General features: G+C 42.7%; 1 protein-coding gene across 1 annotated transcript in view; it reads right to left on the reverse strand.

The window, feature by feature from the left end:
- The window catches only part of nonC (serine/threonine-protein kinase Smg1), a 1,312,439-nt gene that overhangs the window by 1,163,941 nt on the left and 121,049 nt on the right, over positions 1 to 27,449 (reverse strand). Inside the window, exons 5-6 of the mRNA XM_080284159.1 lie at positions 20,359 to 20,493; positions 870 to 1,040 (exon numbers count right to left, since the gene is read on the reverse strand). Coding sequence (XP_080140285.1) covers positions 870 to 1,040; positions 20,359 to 20,493 — 306 coding nt within the window. The remainder of the gene's footprint in view (positions 1 to 869; positions 1,041 to 20,358; positions 20,494 to 27,449) is intronic.

A 27,449-nucleotide genomic window follows, 5' to 3' on the forward strand; every position in this document is an offset into this window, starting at 1 on the left:
TTCACAAAAAATGAGCATGTGTGGCTTCCATTGCGATAAGCATCTACTCGCGATCGAAGTTAGGCAGTAATTGTTGGTGGCAGGGAAACAGAGTTGCCAGATCGCAAAGGTCACATTACCACACTCCTCAATTTTCATTACCAAATTTAAGTTTTCATTACCAAAGTCGTAAACCTAGCATTTATTCTTTACCAATTATATATACAAGTGGAAATACATGTAATCACTCTCCTTATAATTAACAGCATGTTGATTATTTTCATGCTATGTAGGCTAGCAGATTAATCAGAGAGCAAACAATCCACCATCTCCATCCTGTGTATCCTCATACATGTGAAAAATCCGTTTTGTAATGCATTATTCTGATTCTTTACCAAACGAATTTTTCATTACCAAATTGGCTCACACTTGGTAATGAAAAATACCAAGGGGGATTAGGATTTTGGGGGGATTTCTTTCTTTCTTTGGCCATTTTTGGGTTCCGAAGGTCCAGGCCCACAATGTCCGGTAAGTGGAGTGTCTGGAATGTGGTTGTCCGGATAGTTCGGGGATAACTGTACTTATGTAACAAGCGTCACGAAAGTGATGGCCCGCGGGTTAGGGGTTAAAAGAACGCAACCCTCAGGTAGACTGAGATGCTACAGTACCATACTAAATACCTACTGTCATAGTCATCATCATCATCATCATCATCATCATAATCACCATCACCATCATCATCAAAATCACCATCACCATCATCATCAAAATCACCATCACCATCATCATCAAAATCACCATCATCATCATCATCACACTGTCTTTTTTTCACCCACAGATGGGTTAAGGTAAGGTCCAGAGAGAACTATAGTACCATTTAATGTGCTCACCTCACAGTAGTCCTCCAGATCCTCAACAAACTGGGTGAGGAGGGTAGTAGCTATGGAAACATTGATTTGCCAAAGGTGTGAGAAGCTCTGTAACGCCAGGGAGACGTATCGCATCACCTCAGGACTCTGATGATGGTCGATGTGCCAGCCCACCAAGATATCCACCACGTCCTGGTATTCAGAAGACTCTCATTAGCCAGTTTTACTGCCATCACAACATGTGAAATGGCATCCAAGATGAACACAACAGATTTTCTATCACTACAACATGATTCATCCCTTGTAGTTTTCTCTAAATAATGCATATAATTGATAGCAAAGTAGCACATAACTTGTTTCCAGTTACATCCCCTCTTTACCTGAAGGACTACTCCAGCAATGATAAATTTTTTCCATGCACCTGATTTGCTCATGGATATTATAATAACCAGTTACTGAATGAGAAGCCTGCCTGGAACAGGGAAGGAATTAGAGTGAGTGGGTGCAGTGTTTGGCTGCTGGTCATTGACTGATGTTGCTGCTGTGAACAGGGTAATCGGCAGGATGCAGTTAGAGAAGGCAGGTGTCTCTGGGTTGACTGCTACAATTCTCAGAATATAAAGAAGTGAGTTTAGTTCCCGATTTGAGCAATCTGATTATATAAGAGTGTGCTGTGCCAGGTGGCTGACTGAAGGGTGTGACTATAAATGTGTAGAAGGGGAAGGGCAATGCCTTGGAAAGAGAAAATTATAGAGCCATAAAACAGTCGGACCGGAGGAAGGTACAGTAATGGAGACAGTGGTAAAAAGTATGATTAGGGAAAGAGTGAATACTGCTGAGATTAAGTTTAGGTTTATGCCTGGCAAAGGAACCACTGATGCCATTTTCACAGTCTGCCAGCCTTTGACAAAATCCCTAGGGAAGTGGAGTAAGAAGAAAGCCTGGGATCAAGGAGTGGCTGGTTAGAGTGGTCATGGCTATGAATGTGAGTGCTCACACCCAGATGAGAGCGAATGGAGATTAGAGTTATGACTTTTCCATGAATGCTGGCATGCATCAGGGGTCTGTTTTGAGCTCTTTCCTGTTTGTCATGGTGCTTAAAGCTCTCTCACATGACTTCAGAATTGGACTCCCATAGGAATGCTGTATGCTGATGACTTGTTGTTGATTGAAGAGAGTGAAAGAGAGATGGAGGAAAGATTTAGGAGCTGAAGACACAATGGGGCACAAGGGTCTGAGAGTAAATGCGATTAAAACTTAAGTGATGACATCTAGGGCTGGTGGTGGTAATGTCACAGCAAAGGAAGAGTGGCCATGCGTGGTCTGCCACAAGGATGACAGAAGTAACTCCGTCTTGTGCAGTACTGTATTTGTGATAAGCGGATGCAAAAGAGATGCAGTGGTATTAAAGGCAAACTGCAAGCTAATGCTGGTTTCATGTGCGTGGTGTGTCAGGAAGAGTATACTGTACAGTAGAGATCATCAGGCATGAAAGGACTGATCTTGCTAGTGAGCCTCTTGAGTGTGTGTAAGGTTTTATTATTTGGGGGACATGTTATGTGCAGGAGGTGGGGCTGGAGACAGCTCTGTGGTATGGAGTGGTTGGAGGAAGGTCGGGGAGTTGTTGCCTCTCCTGACATTGAGAGGGCTCTCCCTCTGTGCAAAGGGATCTTCATGCATGTGTTTGAAAGGTCGGGGAGTTGTTGCCTCTCCTGAGACTGAGGGGGTTCTCCCTCTATGCAAAGGGATCTTCATGCATGTGTTTGAAGTGTAATGCTGTGGTAGTGAGAGTCGGGCAGTAAAGGAGGAGGATATTCTTAGGCTCAAACATACAAAAAATGACAATGATTAGACAGATATGTCGTGCATACTTGAATGCAAGGCCTGGAGAAGCTAGGTTTACGACTGAGGAGTTGAGAGGAAGGATATGAGACTGGAGTGTATTGGTGCTCTGATAAGGAGAGATAAACTGAAGTGATTTGGGCAGCAGAGAGGATGGTGGATGACAACTGGGTGTGCAAAGTGAGAAGTGTGAATGTCTGGGGTACAGCTGCAAGAGTCAGACTGAAAAAGCCTTGGAACAATGTCACAGAGTGTAACATCAGGAATAAGAGGCTGAACACGAAGGCTGTTGGAGATTGAGTGGCATGGAGTGCCACCACTGGTTGACCATGGTCAATGCAAGCAAGCATGCTGAAGCCTTTAAACAGAAAACAAAGTGAAACTAAATAAATTAGTCAGGGGGAAAAAAAAAAAAAAAAAAAAAAAAAAAAAAAAACCCTACGATTTAAGGGTATAATTGACATAGTCTCTCAATCCACAGACTTTGTGAGGTTTCCCAGTGACAAGCAAAATTGCCTGGCATTAGCCAGAGTAAAATAAGCTGACATGATTCAGATAAAACAGATACCCGCAGTGTTCAACTAAGTTTGTTTTTTCACAAAACTGCTACAGTAGTAAACATAACTTCTAGCACAAAGAGCTCCCCCCCCCCCACAAAAGGGTGAGTTTTATGTCAACTTCTCATTATCACCATAAACTGAGATAAAAACTTTGGCTACCGCTGTTCATTCATTCATTTGTCTGTAAAAGCCCTAGCATGTTTACATGCCTTGATGTGTCTCTCCATGCAGCTCAATATCAAGCAGCCTCTTCATTCAGTCCCTTATCCCAGAGTGAACACTGTATGACCTTGTCCCAAGTGATGTATTTTCAATCTGCCTCTTGCACCTCATCCTTCAATGTTCTTATCAATTACAGTCAGCACTCAGTTGTCATCCTCCATCCTTTCCACATGCCCAAACTATCTCAGTCTACCCCTTCTCATCACACATCATTAACACATTCAAGTCCCATACTTCCCCTAAACTCTTCATTTACAATTTTAACCCAAAGGACTGTTATTCATGAACACACTGCACACTGCATCAATCTCATCTCTGTACATTTGAGCCCAAGAAGATCCTTCTCCTGTACTGACCATGTCTCAGTACTGTACAGCATTACACTCCAAACACATGTTACATACAAGGACCCCTTGGCAATAACTCTCTATGCTTCTTCCAACCACACATTCTTGCTACCAAACTAGCTCCAGCCCCATCTCTAGCACATATCATATCCCACAAATAACAAAAATCGTTCACACTCTCAAGAGACCCTGCAACAAGATTAATCATTTCCGACATCTCTGCTTATATATGCCCTCATTTACATATAGCGTTGTGATGTTGATGTGGATGTGATAGGAAGCGTTATGAGGAACACACTGAGGTGGTTTGGCCATGTGGAGAGGATGGAGGGTGAAAGACTGACGAAGAGAGTGTATGTGAGTGAGGTGGAGGGGGAAAGAGGGAGGGGGAAAGAGGGAGGGGGAGGCCGAGGATGAGATGGAGAGATGGGGTGGAGAGGTATATGAGAGAGGGGGGTGTGAGTTGGGAGCAGGGGAGTGAAATAGCGGGGGACAGGGCGACTTGGAGGCGATTTGTTTGTGGCCACCCCAAACGGGATTGAGGCGTCTGGCAATAGATAGATAGATAGATAGACCCTCAAGATCTGCATTACTTTGCCACCTACCTCTAATACCATTACATCTATTATGCACTCGTTCATCACACACAATGCAAAAAATTCAGTTACTTTGTATATCCGTATGGCATACTGCATATGCCTATACTCCCCCTGCAATGGCTGTACTACCTTCAGCCCCACAAATTATCACTTTGTAACCCATTCATCTCTTCACTTCCCAAAGCTTTCCTTTGCTACCATCTCATTCTCCTTGATGAACACTAAGTAACTGGCATACAAGCACCCTGATAAACAATAAGGAGCTTCAAATTGTCGTCTGATACACACCAATATTCACAGAAAATTCTATCTGTCTATCTATTTAACTATCTATCTAAAGCCAGACGCCATATTCCCGTAAGGGGTGGCCAGTTGACTTTGAGTTAGTTGTTTTACGAGAAGGGACACTAACCCTCTGCTAACCCACTTCTTGACATATATGGAACAAGTATGTGTTGGTTATATGGTTACCACCCAGCAAAGTAAATGGTTTCCTGGCTTACAGGAAGTCATTAGGCTTGTCACTCAATGTAAAGCCACCTGAAAAAGAAAGACGAATAAGAAAAAGTGACAGGAAAGAGGGAAGAAATATGAAGAGATGAGGGCAAACACAGAAAAAGAATGATAATGGTGAAGGAAGCAGTAGGCAGCACTACATCGAGTGAGTGGATAATAATAATAAATAATGAGCTATGAATAACAGCTTGTAAACTCTGCAACATATTCAGCTGAGAGAATTGCTCAGCATTGTCAATTTAAATTTCTAATAGTCTTCAATAAAAGCAGAGGAACTGTCTGATGCTAATGATTAAAACTTTCCTATGGCATGTTCAAAAAATTTCCTGTCATCACTGGTATAAACCCCAGGATGCATAACAACTTGAAATATTCTTCAGTTTTAGCTGCTTGTCAGTAAGGATAATATCTGGTGTACAATAAAGTTAGCGGAATATCATATACTTTCCTACTGATTAAAGTGTCTTAAACAAAAACGGATTACTTTCATCACTGGTATCTAAACTTAGCAAGCCTAATAACCTTGCATTTTCAACAAGTTTTGAAAAAGTTGAATGTCAGTAAATCTGGTATTCCGTAAAACGAAATGATATTTACAGAAGAAATATGTGCAGCATGTGATGTGGTGTGTGGGAGGAAGAGAAGACGGAGGGGGGTGCAAGGAACAGCGTGGTGGACGAAGAGGTGAGACAGGCTGTGGCACAAAAGAAGAAAGCATACAATGAATGGATGAGAAATAGGGGCGTGGAAGAAGTTGAGAGGCGGAAGAGAGAGATATATGTAGAAAGAGAGAGGTGAAAAGATTAGTAAGAGAGAGTAAGAAGAGAATGGATGAGGAATTTGGAAGGAATTTGAGTGTAAAGTGGAGGGACTGTAAGAAAATGTTCTGGAAAGAGGTGAAGAGAGTAAGACAGGGTGGACGTGAGGTTAGCAGGGGAGTTAAAGATAAAAATGGTAGATTACTAGTGAAGAAGGGTGAAAAAGTGAGCAGATGGAAGGAACACTTTAAGGAATTGTTGAACATAGAGGATGGAAGTAATGCGAGTATAAGTGGCTGGGGAATGGCTGGGAGGAGGAGGAAGGTGAGAAGACAGGAAGAAATCAGTAGGATAGAAGTTGTGGAAGCAATGAAGAAAGTTAAATTGGGGAAAGCCCCAGGAACTGATGGAGTGTGTGTTGAAATGCTGAAGCTTTGAGGAGAGATAGTAGTAGAATGGATGTGGAAGATGTGCAGATTGGCCTGGGAGGAAGGTAGAGTCCCGGAGGATTGGAAGTAAGGTATAATTATTCCCTTGTACAAAGGAAAAGGGGAAAAAGAAGCGTGTGGCAATCATAGGGGCATTTGTCTTCTTAGTATAATAGGAAAAGTGTATGGTAGGGTACTTATTGACAGAGTTAGAAAAAGAACAGAGGAATTAGTTGGAGAAGAACAGAGAGGCTTTAGGAAGGGAAGAGGTTGTGTAGATCAGCTATTCATTCTTAGATCTATAGTGGAAAAGTTTCTGGAGAAGGGAAAGAAGTTGTATACGGCTTTCATGGATTTGGAGAAAGCATATGACAGGGTGGATAGACAAGGATTGTGGAAAGTATTAAGAATATATGGAGTAGATGAGAAGTTGTTGAATGCTGTGAAGTGTATGTATGATGGTGCTAAGGCTGCAGTGCGTGTGGATGGTGAACTAAGTGAATTTTTCTCTTTGAAGATTGGGTTGAAACAGGGATGTGTCATGTCTCCATGATTCTTCAATCTGTACATGGATGGGGTAATAAAAGAGGTACAAGGCAGGGTACTGGATGTTGGAGTGGCCCTGGTGAGAGAGGATAGTGTTTGGAAACTCCCTGTACTGTTGTTTGCAGATGATACTGTGTTGTTGAGTGAAGACAAAGGGGAGCTGCAAGGCTTGGTGGATGAGTTTGGGAGAGTGTGTAAGAAATGGAATCTAAAGGTGAATGTAGGGAAGAGTAAAGTGATGGTCTTTGAGAGAGGTGAAGTCAGTGAATGTACAGCGAGTTCGGATCATGAGGAATTGGAAATGCGAGTACGTTTAAGTACTTGGGTAGTGTGATGAGTAAGGATGGAGGTTTTGAGGGTGAAGTGCTTGAAAGGGTACAGCAGGGAAGAAAGGTTGCTGGTTCCTTGAAAGCAGTGATAAGAAGCATGGAAGTGAGCATGGAAGTGAAAAAGTTACTACATGACAGTATTGTGATACCAACTCTAATGTATGGAAAAGAAGCTTGGACGTTGTTGGAAGGACACAAGTCAAGAGTGAGAGCAGTGGAAATGAGTTATTTAAGAGAAGCCTGTGGAGTCACATGGAGAGAGAGGCTGACGAATGAGGATATAAAGGAGCGTTGTGGTGTGGATGTGGATGTGATAGGAAGCGTTATGAGGAACACACTGAGGTGGTTTGGCCATGTGGAGAGGATGGAGGGTGAAAGACTGACGAAGAGAGTGTATGTGAGTGAGGTGGAGGGCGTAAGAGGAATGGGAAGGCCGAGGAAGAGATGGAGGGATGGGGTGGAGAGGTATATGAGAGAGGGGGGTGTGAGTTGGGAGCAGGGCAGTGACATGGCGGGGGACAGGGCAATGTGGAGGCAATTTGTTTGTGGTCACCCCAAACGGGATTGAGGCATCTGGCAATAGATAGAGAGATAGATAGAAATTATATCAACATCCCCATTTTCATTATCAACATCAACATCATCATCATCATCATCATCTTAACCTTTTTTCCCACCCATGAATGGGGTAAGGAATCATATATACTATCCTAACAATTAACCCCTCCCTGGTCGCTGGCGTCAAATGACGTTTAGCCGATCAATGGCCGAAGGCGTCATTTGAGCGCGGCCTATAAAAAACTACAAAAATTTTTGGGAAGTGAACGTCTTCGCACTGGCCTACACTACACTCCCATACACCTCATCAAGCAGTCCTGAGCCTGCTACTGTGATGAGTGGATTTTCAATTTTTTCGCTCCTAGCCATGCCTAAACAAACACAACTACACCCATTATCTCGACCCAGGCAGAACATATCATCTTTGTTCTCTCTTGCAAAACACACAACCACCTGTTTACGATTATGAAGTAATACAGGCACATACAAAAAAAAGACATGATAATAAGTGAAAAATACATTTTTGTCTTGGTATCTTTACCTATTTGCTCAGGTTTGCTGTAATGGTTTGGATCATTTGATGCAGTGGAACTTGTAGAAAACAGTGAAAACCTTCGGGAAGTGAACGAAAATCTGGGACGTGAGACTGACCTTGACTTCATCCTCTCACATATTATCTGTCAGTTCACCACCTGCTGTCATGACAAGTGGATGTACGATTTTTTTGCTCGTGGCCATGCCTAAAAACACATAGTTACACCCATTACCTCGACTCAGACAGAAAATACAACCTTTTTCCTCCCTTGCAAAACACATACAACCACCCTCTTTGTGAAACAGCAATATATAATGTGAAAATAACATGATAAAATGATAAAGATGAACGTAAAACGACAGAGAAAGATGAACATGTTATTACGGAAAAAATACGTTTTCACCCGTCTGTAAACTTATTTATTTCTGCTTTGTATCCGTATTCATAATAATCAGACTTCTGAAACTGCATTACCATTCTATTTGTAGCCATGCTCGTGATGTGGGAGCTTGAAGTTGCAACTCAACTTCCGCATTGCTAATCGGATCTGACCCTCCACTTTATTCTCCTTTGGCCGAGTCTAACCTTGGAGGACGTGCAGTTTTCTCATTTAGGACCGAAAATTAAACTCTTTTGCTCCGTTTTCCAAGCATGGACACAACGATAACATAAAAAATAACTCGAAACTACCATAAACAAATTTTATATCAATAAGGTGAAAAAGTATTAATAACAATTTTTTTTCCAGCCATTCCTAACAGATTATGTACTGAAATCATTCGATATCATCACATCTTGTATATGAACAACACTTCAGCGCCATTTGTATTGTTTTGGGAGGTAAAAAAAAAAATAACACCTGCCCAGTTGCGTTGCAGCAGCGCCCCTGGGTGGCGATATCGGTTGCCGATATTTCTGCAACTTCCATGCTCCATTGCAAGCCAGAAAATGCGTCTAGGAAGCTGGGATTTGCACTGTTAGGTGCATCTGAACTATCTCTTCAATATGGCAAGAAAAAAAAATCAATTTTCGAAACTTAAAAAAATGGTCCCGGCGTCGGCCTGGCATGCACAGAAAATTCCGGGCCTTCGGCCACGGAGGGGTTAAAACTGGTGTAAATATAAAAGAAAAACAACCGTTCCCATTGCCACTGTCTGCTCCAAAAATCTTGCATAAATTTAGCTAAAGAGTTTTTCGACTTTGGCAATGATATCGTCTGGTCCCCGCGAGGAATCCATTGTGAGAAAGAGTCTTTGTGCCTCATGGCAGTCGATGATTAGCACGGTGGCATTCATGTACGTGTCTAAGCACTTCCTGAGGGACTCTATGTTGTCATCTGAGCATCCTCATCCAGCGGCTCTGTGATCCAAGTAGCACTGCATGTGTACTTCTAATGGGCAGTTGAAGAAAGGAGCAAACTTGTGATTAACTCTGTCACATATTTGGTTACTCCACCCTTCAAGGCTGTTCTGACTGAGTATAAAACTGTCAATAAGGAAGTCGTTTTTCCCTGATTCCTTCATTGCACATTCAAGCAGAGAGCACGTGATTTCCACTGGGACAATGGTTCCATTTCTTATGTGGTTCTCGATTAGTTACTGAGAGAGAAGGTGAATCCCAGTGTGCTGTTACCATGAATGGTGAGAGACTGCTGGTGAGAGTGTTCAAATGCCTGGGGACAGTGATAGAAAAGAGAGGAAAATGTGCAAAAGAAGTGGAAAATAGAGTGATACAAGAAAGGAAAATACCTGGTGCTATGAAGGCCTTGATAAGAAATAGAGACTTGAGTGTTGCAGCTGCATGAGGCTTACATGAAGAAGTGTTGGTCCCAACTTTAACATATGGACATGAGACTATGGTGTGGCATGAAAATGAAAAGTCAGGAGTAAAGGCAGTGGAGTTGGGACTGCTGAGGAATGTATATGGAGTGCAAAGAGTGGATGGGATACAAAATAATGTGATCCATGAAAGACGTGGAGTGAGGAAGTCTATGGACACCAGAATTGAAGAGAGTGTACTGAGATGGTATGGTCATGTGGAGAATAGGGATAACAATAGAGTAGTGAAAAAGGTATATCTGAGAGAATCTGAAGGAGGAAGGAGGTGAGGTAGGCCAAGGAGAAGATGGAAAGATATGGTGGATGAGTGCGTGAGGAAGACAGGTATAGAAGTCGGTGAGGCTAGGGGACTGACAAGAGATCGAGCTGGATGGATGAATGTTGTGAGAAGTGCATGATCAGGGATGTGGCACCCCTTTTTAACGTGACAGCGTCCGGACAAACTCTATCTGATATGTTTATGTAAAGCAACTGAATGTGGTAAATGTTATTGGCATATCAGATAGAGCCAGGATTCTGGAGGCTTGAACGATGGGTGATTGGAAGTGTGGCCCATTGGACTAGGCAAACTTAGGCTGTCTGGACGTGCTACTCCTCACCCTGCCCTAGGGTGGGAAAGGTCTGGATGATGATGATGATGATGATGATGATGATGATTCTCGATCAGTTCCCATACTCACCCACTGACAGGTGCACATACCCAAATTTCTCAGCAATTTTAGGACACTGTGTTCCTTTGCCTGTGCCAGGACCCCCAAGGAAAAAACCACATTGAATTTGTTAGCCATGATGGAATAAGCCCCTTGCAGCAGTCGTGATATCAGCATACACCTCAGGCTGCTAGGACTTTTCTGCCAATATACAGTTATCTCATCTAAAGTGTGTGAATGTGAGCGACACAGTCCATTGCACTTTATAAATTAGCACTTTGCAAAGCATGGGATCCTGAATTTTCGTATACTGATACACCAATACCTATCTCTAACTAAACTGCAAAAGGAAAACTTACAATAGAAATGTGCAAGAGTAACACTGTATATTTATTATGAAAATTCAAGACCTTACCAGCACTGTACAGAAGGTAAATAATGCGAATTGTTGTTGTGGTACCGAAGGACGTATCAAAACACAGCTGTTCTGCACGGGCCTCATCCCATGCCTCACTATCACGCTCATCACTACAGGAGGGATTTTGTCTCTCTCTCTCTCTCTCTCTTTTTTTTTTTCTTTTTTTTTTTGGGGGGGGGGGGGGGGGGCTCAGCCTTTGGATCCTTCTTTCTTGGGGGAAAAAAAAAAAAAAAGGGAGAGAGATAATCCACCGTCTCCATCCTCGGAACACTCATACATGTGAAAAAAAACTTTTGGCAATGAATCATTCTGAATCATTACCGATCAATATTTTCATTACCAAATTGCCCCACATTTGGTAATGAAAAATACCAAATGGCAACCCTGGTGACGACTGCGCCAGTGATTAACGAATGTTCTTAACCCCTTAAACGCGGGCTTGTTTTGCTTTTTCTTGCAGCTCCCGCGGGCATGTTCGCGCTCCGACAGACTCTCTAAAAATATTTGCCAAAAATCAGTTATTAGTCTTAGAATATAATCACATATGCTTATGGCACATACCTTTAGCTTTCTCCTGGGGTGTTTGTTGAGCCTTCGTTGAGTACCGTAGGACTTGTGGAGACCTCTGAAGTTGGGTAACGAAGTCTCCACTTTACACTTCCTGACAACCCGTAATATGATTGCCACAGCCTGATATTATCACCAGAAACACTATTCTATGATTCTCAAATAGTTTGGAATCCATACTCCAAAAAAAAAAACACTGAAAGCAATGAAAATTACGAGGTCATATGACCTTCCCACTTGACATCGTTCGCCGCTGGTGTTCTGTCATTTATTATTCATAAAAACACTCACAGTTTATATTTCTATTACTATATAACACTTATATATATTTACAGTCTTTATCCACAAGTTTCCTTCAGTAATAGTAGTTTATTGTCACTGTAGCGATTTAATTTCTCTTTCAGTAAAATACAATAAGTAGCATTCCCTTTCACGTCCTGTATACTAGCATTGAAAGTGAATGTCACTTTCACATTCACTCTCATAACTCATAGTATTCATATATGCTAGAGTGAAACTTTCACTTTCATTACTCCTAGTATATATACTCGTATTCTTATAATACTACTCATTTCTATTTCTATTTACGTTCTCTATTTTATTTACATTATTTACATTTCTATTTTATTTACACTGTGTTATGCACTGTCACTTGAAGTAACTTATAAAACTATTTTCCACTGTTCACTTATATTTACATTCACTGTTTTTCACTTGCTGTTTACACATTATTTACACATTATTTACAATACCACTTGCACTGTTATACTCACCAGAAAGATCGTAGTCACTCTCTATCAATTGACAGCCCTTTACCTCTTTCCACACAAGGTTAAGTTGGGGGTAGAGGTCACAGGGCCCTTTGCATGGGGCTAAAAAGTGGCGGAAGTTAGCAGGAGTGAATCCGACGTACTTTCACCTTGAAAGACGACAGTAAACTGATACTGGTGGGCCGGGGTGGCCTACCTAGGGAGAATGCATTACTGCCAATGTCAGCCTCATGAGAGCTGCTAATATATAGCTATGAAATGATTAGCAGGAAATCTAGACAATACATTATAAATTAGGTAGTTCCAGGTGAATGTAAATATCACTTAGGCTTCTCCCTTCCCTCTTTATATATACAGTATTTTTATTACGAGAATAGATTATACGGCATATTTCAAGGGGAAATAAACAGCGAAAATTAGCGAACAAGTGCACGTGAGGTGTTGTCAGGTGATAATTAGCCAATTCCAGGTGTATGGCACTATCACTTACCTAATTTCTTTTTGGTAAATATTATTTGGTATAAGAATAGGGATAGGGCTTATTTCAATGGATGAAATCAGTGGAAAATTCCAGGGAAGATTACCTTAGCGTAGAATACAGTGTGGTGGCCTGCAATAATCAGGTAGTTCCAGATGAATGTAAATATCACTTTGGCTTCTCCCTTCCTTTCTTATATATATTTTTATTACGAGAACAGATTATATGGCATATTTCAAGGGGAAATAAACAGCGAAAATTAGCGAACGAGTGCACGTGAGGTGTTGTCAGGTGATAATTAGCCAATTCCAGGTGTATGGCACTCTCTCTTACCTTATTTCTTTTTGATGTATATTATTTGGTATAAGAATACGGCATAGGGCTTATTTCAACGGATGAAATCAGTGGAAAATTCCAGGGAAGATTAACTTAGCGTAGCACGGCCCGGGCAGGCGAGAGGAGAGGGTAATGGACGGGAGGTAGGGAGGGGAGTCAAGAATGGGGAGAAATGGCTAAATTATCAACAATGGATGGGAGTACAGATGAGATTAGGAGTGCTGACTAGTGTTGGACATTTGCAGTACTGATAGATGGTACAAACCACTCAAAAGCCCGGGCGAATTCAAAATAACACAGAATCGCAAAAGTGACGCCCCGCGGTATGATCCCTTGCTCCCATGCGTCACGAAAGTGATGCCCCGCGGTTAAGGGGTTAAAGCACAACATTGTGTGGCCAGTTTTATGGAATGCACATCTTAGTTTGCCCTATATTAGGTGCTGTCTGTTGCTGCTCCAGGAAACTCTCAAAGTCCAGGTCAGACACTACAGACATTATGTCATCATCCTACTGCTGTGGCTGTCACTCACTCACACACCTGCCGCATCCCACCACACATACTCACCAGCCCCACCCTTACCCTTCGCACGCTACAAATACACTCGCGAGTTGTGAGAGAATACCGTATTTGCCTCAATTATTCATGCCTGTTGCACACTGCAAGTAGCAAACACACTTTATAAATAATTAATTGTTGTCAGACCCCCGTCACACATCAGGCGAGATGCACTTTGCAATGGCGCACTTTAGGCGAGATGACTGTAACACTTTTCCAGTCTTCCAGACACAGGAAAAGGAAACCAAACAGCAGAATAATACTACCTGAATAATAAATGATTCAGTATTTCATGCACGAGAGAAGAGAGGAAGAAATCGATGGAAGTAGTGGATGCAATGAAGAAAGCCAAAATGGAGAAAGCTCCGGCAATTGATGGAGTGTGGAGTAAAATGCTGAAGCATGGGGGAGAATAGTAGCAGAATGGATATTGAAGATGTGCAGATTGGCCTGGGAGGAAGGTGAAGTCCTGAAGGATTGGAAATCAGGTATATTTATTCACCATCCACTCACTCGATGTAGTGCTGCTCTCGGATGACTGTCCATTCTTTTCTTCTTTCCTTCCTTTCCCTTCTGTCTTTACCTCCTTCATTCTTTCCTCTTCCTTCTGCCTATGGGTGACCATGCACTTCCTCATCTGTTTTTATTTCCTTAATTCTTTCCTCTTCTTTCTGCCTATGGGTGACTCAACACTGAATGACAAGCCAAATGGTTTGCTGTACAAAAGGAAACCATTTACTACACTGGGTGGTAACCATATAACCAAATTATGGCACCTGGTTGTTTAGTGGACAATTAAGGCACTCCGATCACATTGAGCTGGTGCAGGTTTATACCCATAGGGTGGTTGGAGTTTACTGCTCACGTAATGTCACTCAGGGATGAGTGAAGGTGGTCACTCTCATTTTAAATATCAGGAACAATTTGCCAACCCGCAGACTTCTACGCTCCTCATGGGACAACACAGGAATAGATGATGGATGGATGGATGTGCAAAGGACAAGGGGAAAAGAAGTGTGTGGCAATCATAGGGGCATTTGTCTTCTTAGTTAACAGGAAAAGTGTAGGGTAGGATACTTATTGACACTAAGGCAAAGAACATAGGAATTAGTTGGTGAAGGAAATGGAGGTTTTAGGATGGGAACAGGTTATGTAGATCAGATATTCATTCTTAGGCCGTTAATGGAAAAATTTCTAGAGAAGGGACAGAAGTTGTATGGAGCTTTTATGGATTTGGAGAAAGCATATGACAGGGTGAATTGACAAGGAATGTAGAAAGTATTGAGAAAATATGGAGTAAAAGGGAAGCTGTTGAATGCTGTGAAGAGTAAATATGAGGGGCTATGAGTGCAGTGCATGTGGATAGTGAATTGAGCGAAATTTTCTATCTGAATGTTGGACTGAAACAGGGATGTGTCATGTCTCCCTGGTTGTTCAGTATGTATATGGATGAGGTTATAAAAGAGATACAAGGTAAGGCAGTGGATGTTGCAGCAGCTTTAATGTGAAAGGACAACATTTGGAAACTCCTGTTCTGTTGTTTGCAGAAGATACTGTATTGTTATGTGAAGATGAATGGGAACTGCAAGGCTTGGTGAATGAGTCTGGAAGAGCGTGTAAGTAACGGAATCTAAAGGTGAATGTAGGGAAGAGTAAGGTTATGGTCTTAGAAAGAAATGAAGTCACTGGATGTACAGTGAGGTTGGATGATGAGGAAATGGAAAATGTGACTGCATTTAGGTACTTCGGTAGTGTGATGAGTAAGGATGGAAGTCTGGAGGGTGAAGTGCTTGAAAGGGTACAACAAGGAAGAGGGGTTGCTGGTTCTTTGAAAGCAGTGGCCCTTTCTTCTGCCTGCAGGTGACTTTACACTCCCTCTTTCTCTTTCTTTCCTTCATTCTTTCCTCTTCCTTCTGCCTGTGGGTGACTCTACACTGAATGACAAGCAAAATGGTTTCCTGTACACCAGGAAACCATTTACTATGCTGGGTGGTAACCATATAACAAAATATTGGCACCTGGTGGTTTAGTGGGTAATTATTGCGCTCCAGTAGGATTGAGCCAGTGAAGGTTTATATCCAAGGGATGGTTGGGGTTGATTGCTCATGTAATGCCACTCAGGGATGAGAGAGGCTGGTCACTCTCATCTTAAATGTCCAGACCAACTGCCTGGCCCCGGGCTCCTAAGCTCCTCTTAGGGCAATGTAGGATTGAATGATGGATGGATAAGAAACAGGGACGTAAGCATGGAAATAAAAAAGTCGCTGCATGACTGTATTGTGATACCAACTCCAATGTATGGAAATGAAGCTTGGACCTTGTTGGAAGAACACATGAGTGAGAGCAGTAGAAATGAGTTATCTGAGAGATGCATGTGGAGTTATATGGAGAGACAGACTGACACATGAGGAAGTGAAGAAGCATTGTGGTGTGGATGTGGATGTGACAGAAAGCGTTGGGAGAAATACACTGAGGTGGTTTGCCCACGTAGAGAGGACGGAGAGAGAGACTAATGAGGAGAGTGTATGTGAGTGAGGTGGAGGGGGGGGGAGAGAGGAAGGGGGAGGCAACGAGATGGAGGAATGGAAAGGAGAGGTACATAAGAGAGGGGAGTGTGAGCTTGGAGCAGGGCAGTGAAATGGCAGGGAACCAGGCGACATGGAGGCGATTTGTTTGTGGCCACTCCTTAACCCTTACACCGCGGGCATGTTTACCAATGTTTTGTGTGTCCCGCGGGGTTATTCGGGCTCCGACAGACTCTCAAAAAATATTTGCCAAAAATCAGTTATTAGTCCTAGAATATTAAAATTAATTATGCTCATGGCACATACCTTCAGCTTTCTCCCAGAATGTTTGTTGAGCCTTCGTCGATTACTGTAGGACTTCTGGAGACCTCTGAAGTTGGGTAACGAAGTCTCCACTTTACAATTACTGACAACCCGTAATATGATTACCACAGCCAGATATTAACACTATAAACACTACTCTATGATTATCAAGTAGTTTGGGATCCATACTCCAAAAAAGAAACCACTGTGAAAGCAATGAAAATTACGAGCGCGTATGACCTTCCCACTTGCGCTAGTTCGCTCTTGGTACTCTGTCATTTATTATTCATAAAACTCCTCACACTTTATATTTCTATTACTATATAACATTTATATATATCTGGAGTTTTTATCCATAAGTTTCCTTCAGTAGTATAAGTTTACTGTCACTGAAGTCATTCAATTTTTCATTCGGTAAAATACGTAGAGAGCCACGGATTCACTTTCACTGTTATAACATCAAGTATTTGTACTCATATTCTTATATTACTAATTACTTACATTACTATTTACATTTTCTATTGTATTTTCAATATTTACCCTTCTATTTTACTTACACTATGTTATTCACTGTCACTTTCAGTAAGATAAAACTATAATACACTGTTCAATCATATGTACTGAACATCCATTGCTTTCACTTGCTATTTACACATTATTTACACATTATTTTCACATTACTTTCCTTTCCCACTTGCACTTTTAGAACTGCTTCTGGCTGTGGTAATCAAAGAAGCAGGTAACACAGAGAGGAACCTGGCACTCAGTGCACTGCCAAGAGGTGCATTTGTGCTCAGGTGTGCGTCGGGTGGTATGTGCACACACCTGGCACCTGCGGATCGCAGCCTTCCTCTTGCCTGTGGCAGGCATTAGCACCAGTCTGTGGCGATCCATATACGCCCTCTGCTCAAGTCTGTCGGGAAGTGTTACTGGATGGCGCCTCGGAGTTCCTGCTGTCACCCTACCATATCTTTCCCGCAGCTGCTGAACACAAGTCCTGGCGAACAACCTCAGGGAGAAGGACTTGGGTGGCTTGACCTTCATCTTGTACAGGATGAAGGCGTTCAGCATCGTCATGTCATGAGATGCAGAAAAACTTTCCTGTACCACCTAGTATTCTTCCTGAGGCAGTCAATCTCACCAATCATCATGTCGGACTTGTCCACCAGCTGCATGTTGATATTGTAGTCTAACACAGCATCAGGTTTCATCACAGGTTCGCCTGTCCTACGGTCGACCTTCCCAGTCTGTCATTTCCCCCTTATGTACGATGGTGAGCATGTGCACGACCCTCTTGTCATGCCACCGTATTGCCAGCATCTTCTCAGACTTGCGTAGGTGCACGTCTCTCGCTGCGAGGTTCCTGCCTCTGTGAATTTAGGGAAGTGGGCACGATTACTTTTGACAGTGCCGCAGGAGCCAATGCCGTGCTCTGAAAGGTATTTGGCAAGTTTTGGTGCTGTATAATAGTTGTCCGTATACAGCACATGATTCCCACCAAAATACTTTTCAAGGAGCACTTTCACTAAACAGCCTGAGAAGCCAAGGGGGTGTGTTTTATCCAGATCGACAGTGCTGGCTAATGACGAATTCAAGGATATACCCCGTCTTACAGTAGCACAGTACAAAGAACTTGATTCCAAAGCGATGGCGTTTGCTTGGAATGTACTGTACAAACCGAAGACGTCCTCTGAACAAAACCAAGGATTCGTCAATGACAACCTTCTGAAAGGGGTGGAAGAAAGTCATAAACTTATCCTTCATTCTGCTCAGAATCTCTCGGATCTTCCAAAGTGGGTCGGTTTGGGAAGGTACATCGTTGTCGGCAAAGTGCAGGTTTCCCATGATGTTCCGGAAGCGATCTCTGGCCATGTACTTACTGAAGGTGGGTGAGGGTAGTAAGGGGTCCATGGACCAGTATTCTTCCAACTCATGCTTCTTGGAGTGTGGCATGAGAAGCATGAGGGCAAAGAACACATACAGCTCCTGCACTCCCAGCATGGACCACTGTTGCATCTTGGCTGCACCTGTACCACTTGCAGCACGTTGTGATTCATACCTGTTGGTCTCATCACATATGTGCTGCATGACTTCGTCATCTAGGAAGGCCAAAAGGAAGTCCACACACTCAGCATCATCGTCAAGAATGAAGGCAGGCTGTACTCCTGAGGAACTCCCATCAAAATCTAAATGTTCTGGGACAAAATCGGACCCTTCCGTCCACGCGAAGGCGTCCAGGATTCCCTGTCGTGGCGGTGTAGGATGGGTGAGGGTGGTGGGTGGCTGTGAGGGAGATTTACCACGTTCAAGGTCACTCGCACTGACCCTGAGTTGCCGTACAGCACTAGCAGCCGTTACTCTAGTAGCAACTCTACTTTTATGGGTCAGGGATTTACCTCTTCCTCTACAGCCTGCCTTCACTGTTGATGCTGGTGGTGACTCCGACGACAAAGACTCCGGAGATAATTCAGCAGAAGAGGAAGGAATGAGTGAAGTGGGGCTTGGGGAACGGGAAGGTGAATCAACTCGGGACTCATGCCGGGCTGGGTCATGCGGGGCCATTGTTCTGGGGCTAACACGCAGCCTTTTCACTCCCTTCCCAAATTCCTTGCCTTGCTGCATTAACGGCTCCTTTCCCTTGCAGCTAGGGATAACTTCCGACACTGAAGCACTCGTACTAGTACTTTCTGGCTCGATTTCCTCACCCGGTTCATCACAAGATTCACCCAAAGGGTCAAAATCACTATCCATCATCACCACTGACAATTCCGCTAGTTCACGTTCCACTGCAGAGTCACTTAGTCCTTTCCTGCTTCCCTCACGAGTTTTTCTGGGTGTAGAGGTCACGGGGCCCTTTGCAATGGGCGCAGAAGCGGCAGAAATGGCGGGGCGCGAGTGCGACATGTTTTGACCACAGCGGAGGACAAGGAACTAAATGCCGCAGCTTATCTGAGAAGGCAAGGGTTGACAGTGACAATGAGGATGACAGCTGCTAACTTACATGCTAATAAATTATTGGTAGAAAATCTCGGCAATACATAAAGAAATAGGTAGTTCCAGGTGAATGTAAATGTCACTTAGGCTTCTCTCTTCCTTTCTGATATATATTTTTATTACAGAAATAGATTACAAGTCATAATTCAAAGAGGAAATTACCGTGGTAATGTAGCAAATGAATGCGTGTGAGGTGTTGTCAGGTGATAATTAGCCAATTCCTGGTGTATACCACTATCACTTACCTTATTTTTTTTTTTTATATATATATATTATTTTATATAAGTATAGGGCATAGGGCTTATTTCAATGGATGAAATCTGTGGAAGAATCTGGGGGAGATTTGCTTAGCGCAGCGCGGCCGGGGAGGTGAGAGGACAGGGTAATGGAGGGCAGGTAGGGAGGGGAGTCAGGAAGGGGGGAAAATCGTTAAAATGTCAACAATGGATGGGAGTACAGATGAGATTTGGAGTGCTGACTAGTGTTGGACATTGGCAGTACTGATAGATGATACAAGCCACCACTTGAAAGCCCGGGATAATTCAAAACAACACAGAATCACAAAAGTGACGCCCCGCGGTATGATCCATTGCGCCTGAGGATCACGAAAGTGACACCCCACGGTTAAGGGGTTAAGAGATTAAGGCGTCTGGGAAAAGATAGACAGACATAGACTAAAACACGAGGTATCGGCAAGAAAACAGGAACACATCACTTTCCTACTGTTCATCTGTCAAATCTGCCATGTAATTCATCACTCATACTCCAGTTCTCTCTCATCTGAGTTCTAGCACCCTTGTGCATTGGTATCATAAGTGAAAAATTGCCTCTTACCTGAAAGTAGTTATTCAGAATGTGGCTGTGGTTTTTATTTATCTCTCTTAGCACATCAACTGTTGCCACCATTAACTCAGGTGTTTCTGTGCCTTCCAGTACTCCTTGCAACCCCTCTACAATGTTTTCTCCCACCTGGAATGAAGTAAAAATGTGGGTTATGATTACCTGTCCATGGCAGAGGCTATCATAAATCACACCCTTCATACAAGGCATTCACTTCTATAAAACTGGCAAAATTATACTACACTGAATATTTTTCTTAACTAAAAGGTGGTTAAACAGGCGATAAAAAAAAAGAAGGGAGGGGGGAGGACATCACAGGCGAGCAGTGTGAGAAGAATGATGAAGGAAGGTAGTGGTGGATAGTGATTGTATTAGTGATACTTGAAGAGACCAGCACAACTGGTCAATGAACAAAGTCTGACTGGACCAGGGAAAGTCAAAAGTTAGCACATCCAGCATTAGGCCCTTGGCCTTTGGTTGATATTGGCACAGTGGGCAATGAAATCAATAGAATGCCCTTGGTGAAGACTGCAGGATTATCTGGGCTGACTAGATGATAAAAGCTTCTGGAGAAACTTCTAGAAGTGTGTTTAGTTACTTAATAAATTCTATTATTTACAAGTGTGTCGTTCCACATGGCTAGTTGGAGGGTGTGACTGGAATATGCATAAGAGGAAGGAAGATGCCCTGGAAAGAGTACAATATAGACATAGTTTTTCAATTAGATAACAAAGGTTAGGGTAGATTATGTTGGTAATGAATTTTCCGTTAAAGCTAGCATGCATCAGGGGTCAGTTTTAAGCCTCTTATTGTTTATCATGATGCTTGAAGGTGTATCACATGATTTCAGAGCTGAACTCCCATAGGAGGTTTAGTATGCTGATGACTTGGTGCCACTACAGTTAATAAGAGGGTAGCAAAGGAGACATAAGAGATGAAGAGAAGGAAAGAGGCAAAGAAGTTTGAGAGTAAATAAGAATAAAACAAGAGTTGATAACTAAGGTAGTTGTAGTAGTTGTTCCATAGGCAGTCTGGCTGAACAGCCCCAAGTCCCTAAGGAAGGCAACGGCCGAGACTGGGCTTTCCCACAAAGCTGGTGCAGGCGATTGTGTGCAATGCAGTCTTCCATAATGTGCTTAATAGTATGGGGTGCTGTGTTGCATCCTGGACAGACAGACATCAGCAATGGAGTCATTCAGTCTCTTCTGATAACTCAAGAGGGCTGGATGATGCCCACATCTCAGCCTGGCCAGGTGGATCCTGTCCTCATGAGGATTCAGAAGGGTGGATATTAGGAGGCAGTGCATGCAGCTGTGTGTTGTCTTTAAGTGACTGAATGGAGCGGCGAGTGATTTGAGTATGGATATGCTTCTGGAAGCTGATCTGAGGCGGACGAGGGGAGAGAGATGACAGTATTTGTGCACGATATTGTGTGGTGGGTGGTGTTTTGATGTCTCTTGGTGTGTGTGGATGTGCTGCCATGTAAGGTAGTGGATGATGTGGGTTTGTGGAGGCTGCAGCAAGAATTTGGGTGCCTCTCATGTCTAGATGATCCTGGCCTTTGAGGACTTTGGTTTCTTGGTGTAGGTGGTCTGTGGGTGTAGAAGCTGGGCAGCCTGTGATTATTTATAGGGCCTTGTTCTGTATGGTCTGTAGAGTGTTATAATGTGTTTTAGTGAGGTTAGAAGCCTAAAAGCAAGGCATGCATAATTCATCACTGAACGTATATACTGTTTGTATGCTGTGGTGGTGGTTTCTTTGTTGTGTCCAAATGTTGTATGGGCAAGTGACCTTTTACGTGCTGAGTCTTGGTGTTAATTTATCTTTAATGTTTGTGATGTGTTGTTTAAATGACACTGATGTGTTACATGTTACACCAAGGATTTTGTGTGTTTGTGTGTGTGGTAGGGGAGTGTTGTTTATGGTGAGGTGTGGAATGTGACTGTGTTCTGCTGTCCAGTTTGTGAGAAGGGTCACTGAAGATTTGGCTCAGGCTATTTTGAGCCTGTTTGTGGTGAACCATTTGTGTACTGTGTTGAGGTATGGTTGGAGGATGTGTGCAGCTGTGTTTGCATTTTGGTGTGTACATGTAAGTGTTATATTGTCCACATAGGAAGCTATGTGTATTTGTGGCGTGTGGGGTGTAGGTACGTCATCCATGTACAGGTTGAAGAGAGTAGGGGACAAAACAGATCCTTGAGGGATGCCATTTATGAAATTTCTGCTGTTTGATGACTGACTGGCATGTGTTACATGTGCACATCTGCCTGCTACGTTATTGTGCATGTTTGTGTTGAATATTTTGTTTGTGATGTTGTGGTGGGGGATGGCATCAAAAGCTTTGCTAATGTGTAGTGTGACTAGGAGTGTTCTGTGTGGTGACCTAGCTGAATTGATGCCACCAAAAACTCTCCGTGTAAGGTCTGTAAGAGGAGAGTTTGTGGAGTTTGGTGGCCTAAAACCATGTTGTGATGGGGCTAGGGGTGTGTGAGGTGTAATACCAGTCGTTTAGTGACTTTGGAGAGGGTGCAGAGGAATGTGATGGGGCACTGTGAGGAATTTTATGTGGGGTCTTTGTTGGATTTGGGGATAGTGATGAAAGTGCCATGCTTCCAGATGTTGGGTATTATGTTGTGTGAGCAGCTATAGTTTAGTATGTTGGTGAGTGTCTGTAAGTCTTGTGGTCCAAGGTGTAGTAGTAGTAGTAGTTCCCTAGGCAGTCTGGACGAACAGCCCCGAGTCCCTAAAGGATGCCATGGCTAAGACCAGGCTTTCCCACAGAGCTCTCAAGGAGTATGTTGTGTTGTTGGTGTTGGTGATGTGTGCAATGCAGTCTTCCATAATGAGCTTAATAGTATGGGATGCTGTATTGCATCCTGGACAGACATCAGCAATCGAGTCATCCAGCCTCTTCTGATAACTCAAGAGAGTTGTATGATGCCCACATCTCAGTCTGGCCACGTGGACCCCGTCCAAGGTGTTTAAGGTGTATGTTGCTTATGCTGTCTAGTTCACAGGCAGATGAGTGCTTAAAGTTACTAATGATGTGCTTCGTCTGGTTGTAAGTGAAAGGTGCGAAGTCTGGGTCTGTGGGGAACTGTCTCTTATGTCGGATGATACGTCAGTCATCGCAATGGGGGTTTAGACGGCTGACATGCGAAAAAAGCTTGATGGGAGCGTCTGCTTGTTGTCTGTTTGAAGGTATGGTGTCTGTTATTGTGATGGCAGTGTGTGATTGTGTAGTGTTGCTGTTGGAGAGTGTGATGATGTTTAGTGTTTTGTAGAGTTTGCTGGTTTTGTTTTGTGGTCAAATGTTTGAAGATAATTATTCCAATTTAGTGTTTGCTATTCTGATATTTTACTGTTTTTATGAGTGTTAAGTTCTTGTATTTGTTGTACAGTGTCTTGTTTACGGGGTGTTGAGGAATGTCGTAGTGTGTCCCGCTGACTGATGAGGCCTTGAGTTTCTGGAGTGAAGTTGGGGTTGTCTCTTTCTGTTGCCTCTAGGGATGTGTCTTTTGTCTCTATTTTGAATAATTGTATTGAAAACGTGCACAGCCGTGTTGATGTTTGTGATGGATGTACAGTTTAATGTCTCAAAGTATTGCTCTGTTTCAGTTGTGAGGGCCTCCCTGTTGGCTCTCTTATAGTTAGCGTGTGTGTGTCTGTGGCCAGCTGGAGTGATTCTGGTTTTGGTAGTGATGATGACTGGGAGGTGGTCAGAGCCAAGGGCTTTGTCCACTCTCCAGGAGGTTGTGGGGATGAGGTTTGGGGAGCAAAAGGTGAAGTCTGGAGTTGATGGGAGGAAGAGGGCTTGGTGTGGGATATGGGCATGTTGATAGAGATTATTCAGTATGAAAAGATTATCTGTTTGGAATTGTAGTACCAGCCCTCTGTCTGTGTCAGGGTTGTTGACAGGCCAGGCTGACACCTTGGCATTAAAATCACCACCCAGGATAATGTTGGGTATGTTAGTGATGTGGTGTATTTGTGGACAGTAACTGTGTGGTACTGTGGGGGATGACTGGGGGGGGGGAATGTACAGCATGTACTGGTGATTGTTATGTGTGATTAGTTACCGGCGCATAGTTTAATTGATTGTATTTCTGTTGTCAGGTCATGTGAGGGGAGAAGTGACTTTGTGTGTGCACTAGTATCTGAAAAGTTGATGGATTTGTGTACCAGAATGATGAGTTTACCACCAATGCCACTGGACTGGTCTTGATATCTATGGTAGGTGGTTGTACTGTCAAAGGAGAAGGAGTACGACCCTGTATTTTGCCACAAGGATGTGGGAAATAACTTCATTTTTGCACTGTGTGTGATAAGTGAGTGCATGATGTGGTACTAGAAATAAGGTATATAATAATGCTGATTTTGAGTGTGTGGTATGTAAGAGCATACAGAAACAGAAAGGAAGAAAAAGATTAATGTTGCTGAAGAGTTTCTTGAGTGTGTAGAAGAGTAATGTTATATGGAGGTCGGGATATGTGCTGGAGGTGCAGCTGGAGCTAGCCTGATGGCAAGGGTAAGGAGTGGTTCAAATAAGATTAAGGAGTTGTTGCCCCTCATGACACTGCGAGGGCTCCTGCCTCTATATTAAGGGCTCCTTGTAAGCAGGAAATGTTAAGAGTGTAATGCTGTATGATACTGAGACTTGGGTGGCACAGGAGGAGGATTCACATGAATACGCATCTTAAAAATGGATGTCCATGCACATAAACGTAACATTTCTCTTAGTATGGGAACTGATACCAAGACTGTGTCTAGTGCCAGAATATGACAAAGTTTTATTTTCAACACAAGTGTTCTTGCTAGGACCACATGAAAAAGCATATTCTTAATTGTGCACAATAAGTATGGACAAACTATACGCAATATTATGGTCAAAGTGACAATGTGAATTCATGGGGAACTTTGACCATTCGGTAGGGAGCTAGACAGCCTTGTTTGCTCTGCATGTGGGTTACGGTATATTACCCACACGTGGAAAGAGAGGCTGGTAAGACACTCAATTGAATTTTATTTATTTTCGTGGGCCAGCTAACTGCCGATGCTGGAACTTTTATGTCTGGGTAGGGGACAAATACATCTAGATACGGACCTAATAGAGCCAAGGCCTAACGTCTATATACAGAGCATGACTGGATACACTGCATCTGGATAAATGAGTGATTACTGTACATATTTTCAACTTAAAGCATATCCTTCTGAATTTATACAAGTTAAATTTAGGGCATCACTGTTAACATGTTTGGTGCCTAATGTTTATGGCCGCATGCTTCTCTGGGCATTCCTCTCACATCCTGGCCAGTGCTGCATCACTCGCCTCAAAGCCGGTCTTGATGTTTCATAGAATTTTGTCTGCTAATGTAGAAAAACAAATGAGTGACGGGCATGGATATGGACAGGTGGACATCATTCCACACTAGTGCGGAATTATTTTCCACACTACTAAGTCAGGTTATTTTTCTTTAGGAATACGGAGGATCTTATCATGGTTGGGAGACATTAATATGTGTTGTTATTCAGACCCTTCACAGTTAATACAATGAATATGTTGCATCTGTCCATAATACTGTACTTAAAATCAGGGATAGATGGTGGAACACTGTCTACCTACACCCATCTGGCAACATCATTACTTCTTATTGAAGAAATTACTTAACAATTATTTACAAGGCACATGCAAACCATTAGCAGTTTACACTTACTGTGTAATGGTAAAGAACTATCACAACAATGTTGTGAATTTTGTACAGTTGATCTACTAGAAAACTTGGATACAGATAAACTTCCTTGTCTCTCTGTTACTTATCAGCTTTTGCTAAATTATTTAGTATTTTAATCATTTAATGTCCTTTCATTTAAATCATAATAGGTTTGATACCATTATTAATACGCTCTCTTCCAGTATTCACAATACAGTATACTAAATTTTATGCCAGTTGTACCAACAACACATCCTCTGTCATCCTGGTCACTAAATGACAATGTGTGGAAGAGCGATGTCACAGCCAGCGTGGATTTCACAGCAACTCTGCACAAAACATTCTCAATTCACGTGCTGGTTCTCTGGTGAGCAGACGTACTGTGCTGTGTGGCTTACTCTCTCCCATCACCACCACCATAGAGTTCATTAACCATCACCACTATGTCCAAGAGGTAAGCCACTGCTTCATTAGCTACTCCACATACAGAGAAATCAAGGTAATTGATTACACTGGAGCAAAAAATCAAGGTGCTGGATGCTCTGCAATGTGGCAATGGAGCTCCATGTGTTGGGCGTCAATTTGGAAAAGAGGGAGGGCACACGTGATGTGAGGCAGCAGGTAGTATACTCATATATACCATGCAGAAAGGATGCCATTCACCTCCTGACCTCAATGCAGGGAATGACTGCCACTAGTTTATCATTCTGACTTATATTTTTTGTAAATACTAGTTAATATAAGCATTTTACCTGTTCTTCTCTCAGGTACCAAACTTTTTATTCCATTCAAACAACATTTTGATTTTATGTGAAATCAATTTTTTGGTGACCTCTCAAAGAACCTATCTCGTGTTAAATCAATATTGTACTGTAGAGGGAGATACATATACAGGCAGCCCTCCACATTCACGGAATCAACTTTCGTGGGTCTCACAGATTCGCGGATTGCCCTCTGTGGAGGCGAGAGTGAATTTAATGGGTATGATTGTAAGAAGCTGGGGTAAATATGTAGCTGATGACTTGCCCACACATGAGTGTGGGCGAGTTATCAGCTATTTATGATATTTTATGCTGCTTTCAGGTCCCAGATATGGTTTATTAGGTACAGTATGTGCACAATTCCTCACAGGGGGTGATTTGCGGCTGTAGAGGCATTTAAAGGAGGGTGCACCAAACATTCATGGAAAATCCACATTCGCGAGGGTCTGTGTCCCCTAACCACCATAAATGTGGAGGGCAGCCTATATACCTGTTTACAGTTATGGATACAGTATATTCAGGATTTATGAATTAATCCTTGACTACTATTGAACTAAATCCAATCTCAGGGATTAAAGTAAGTGTATTTTTCCCACTATGCATTAACTCTGTA

The sequence above is a fragment of the Coenobita brevimanus genome, chromosome 100 (assembly GCF_032717465.1).
Source record: "Coenobita brevimanus isolate Jiangsu-jjx chromosome 100, ASM3271746v2, whole genome shotgun sequence".
Lineage (NCBI taxonomy): Eukaryota > Metazoa > Arthropoda > Malacostraca > Decapoda > Coenobitidae > Coenobita > Coenobita brevimanus.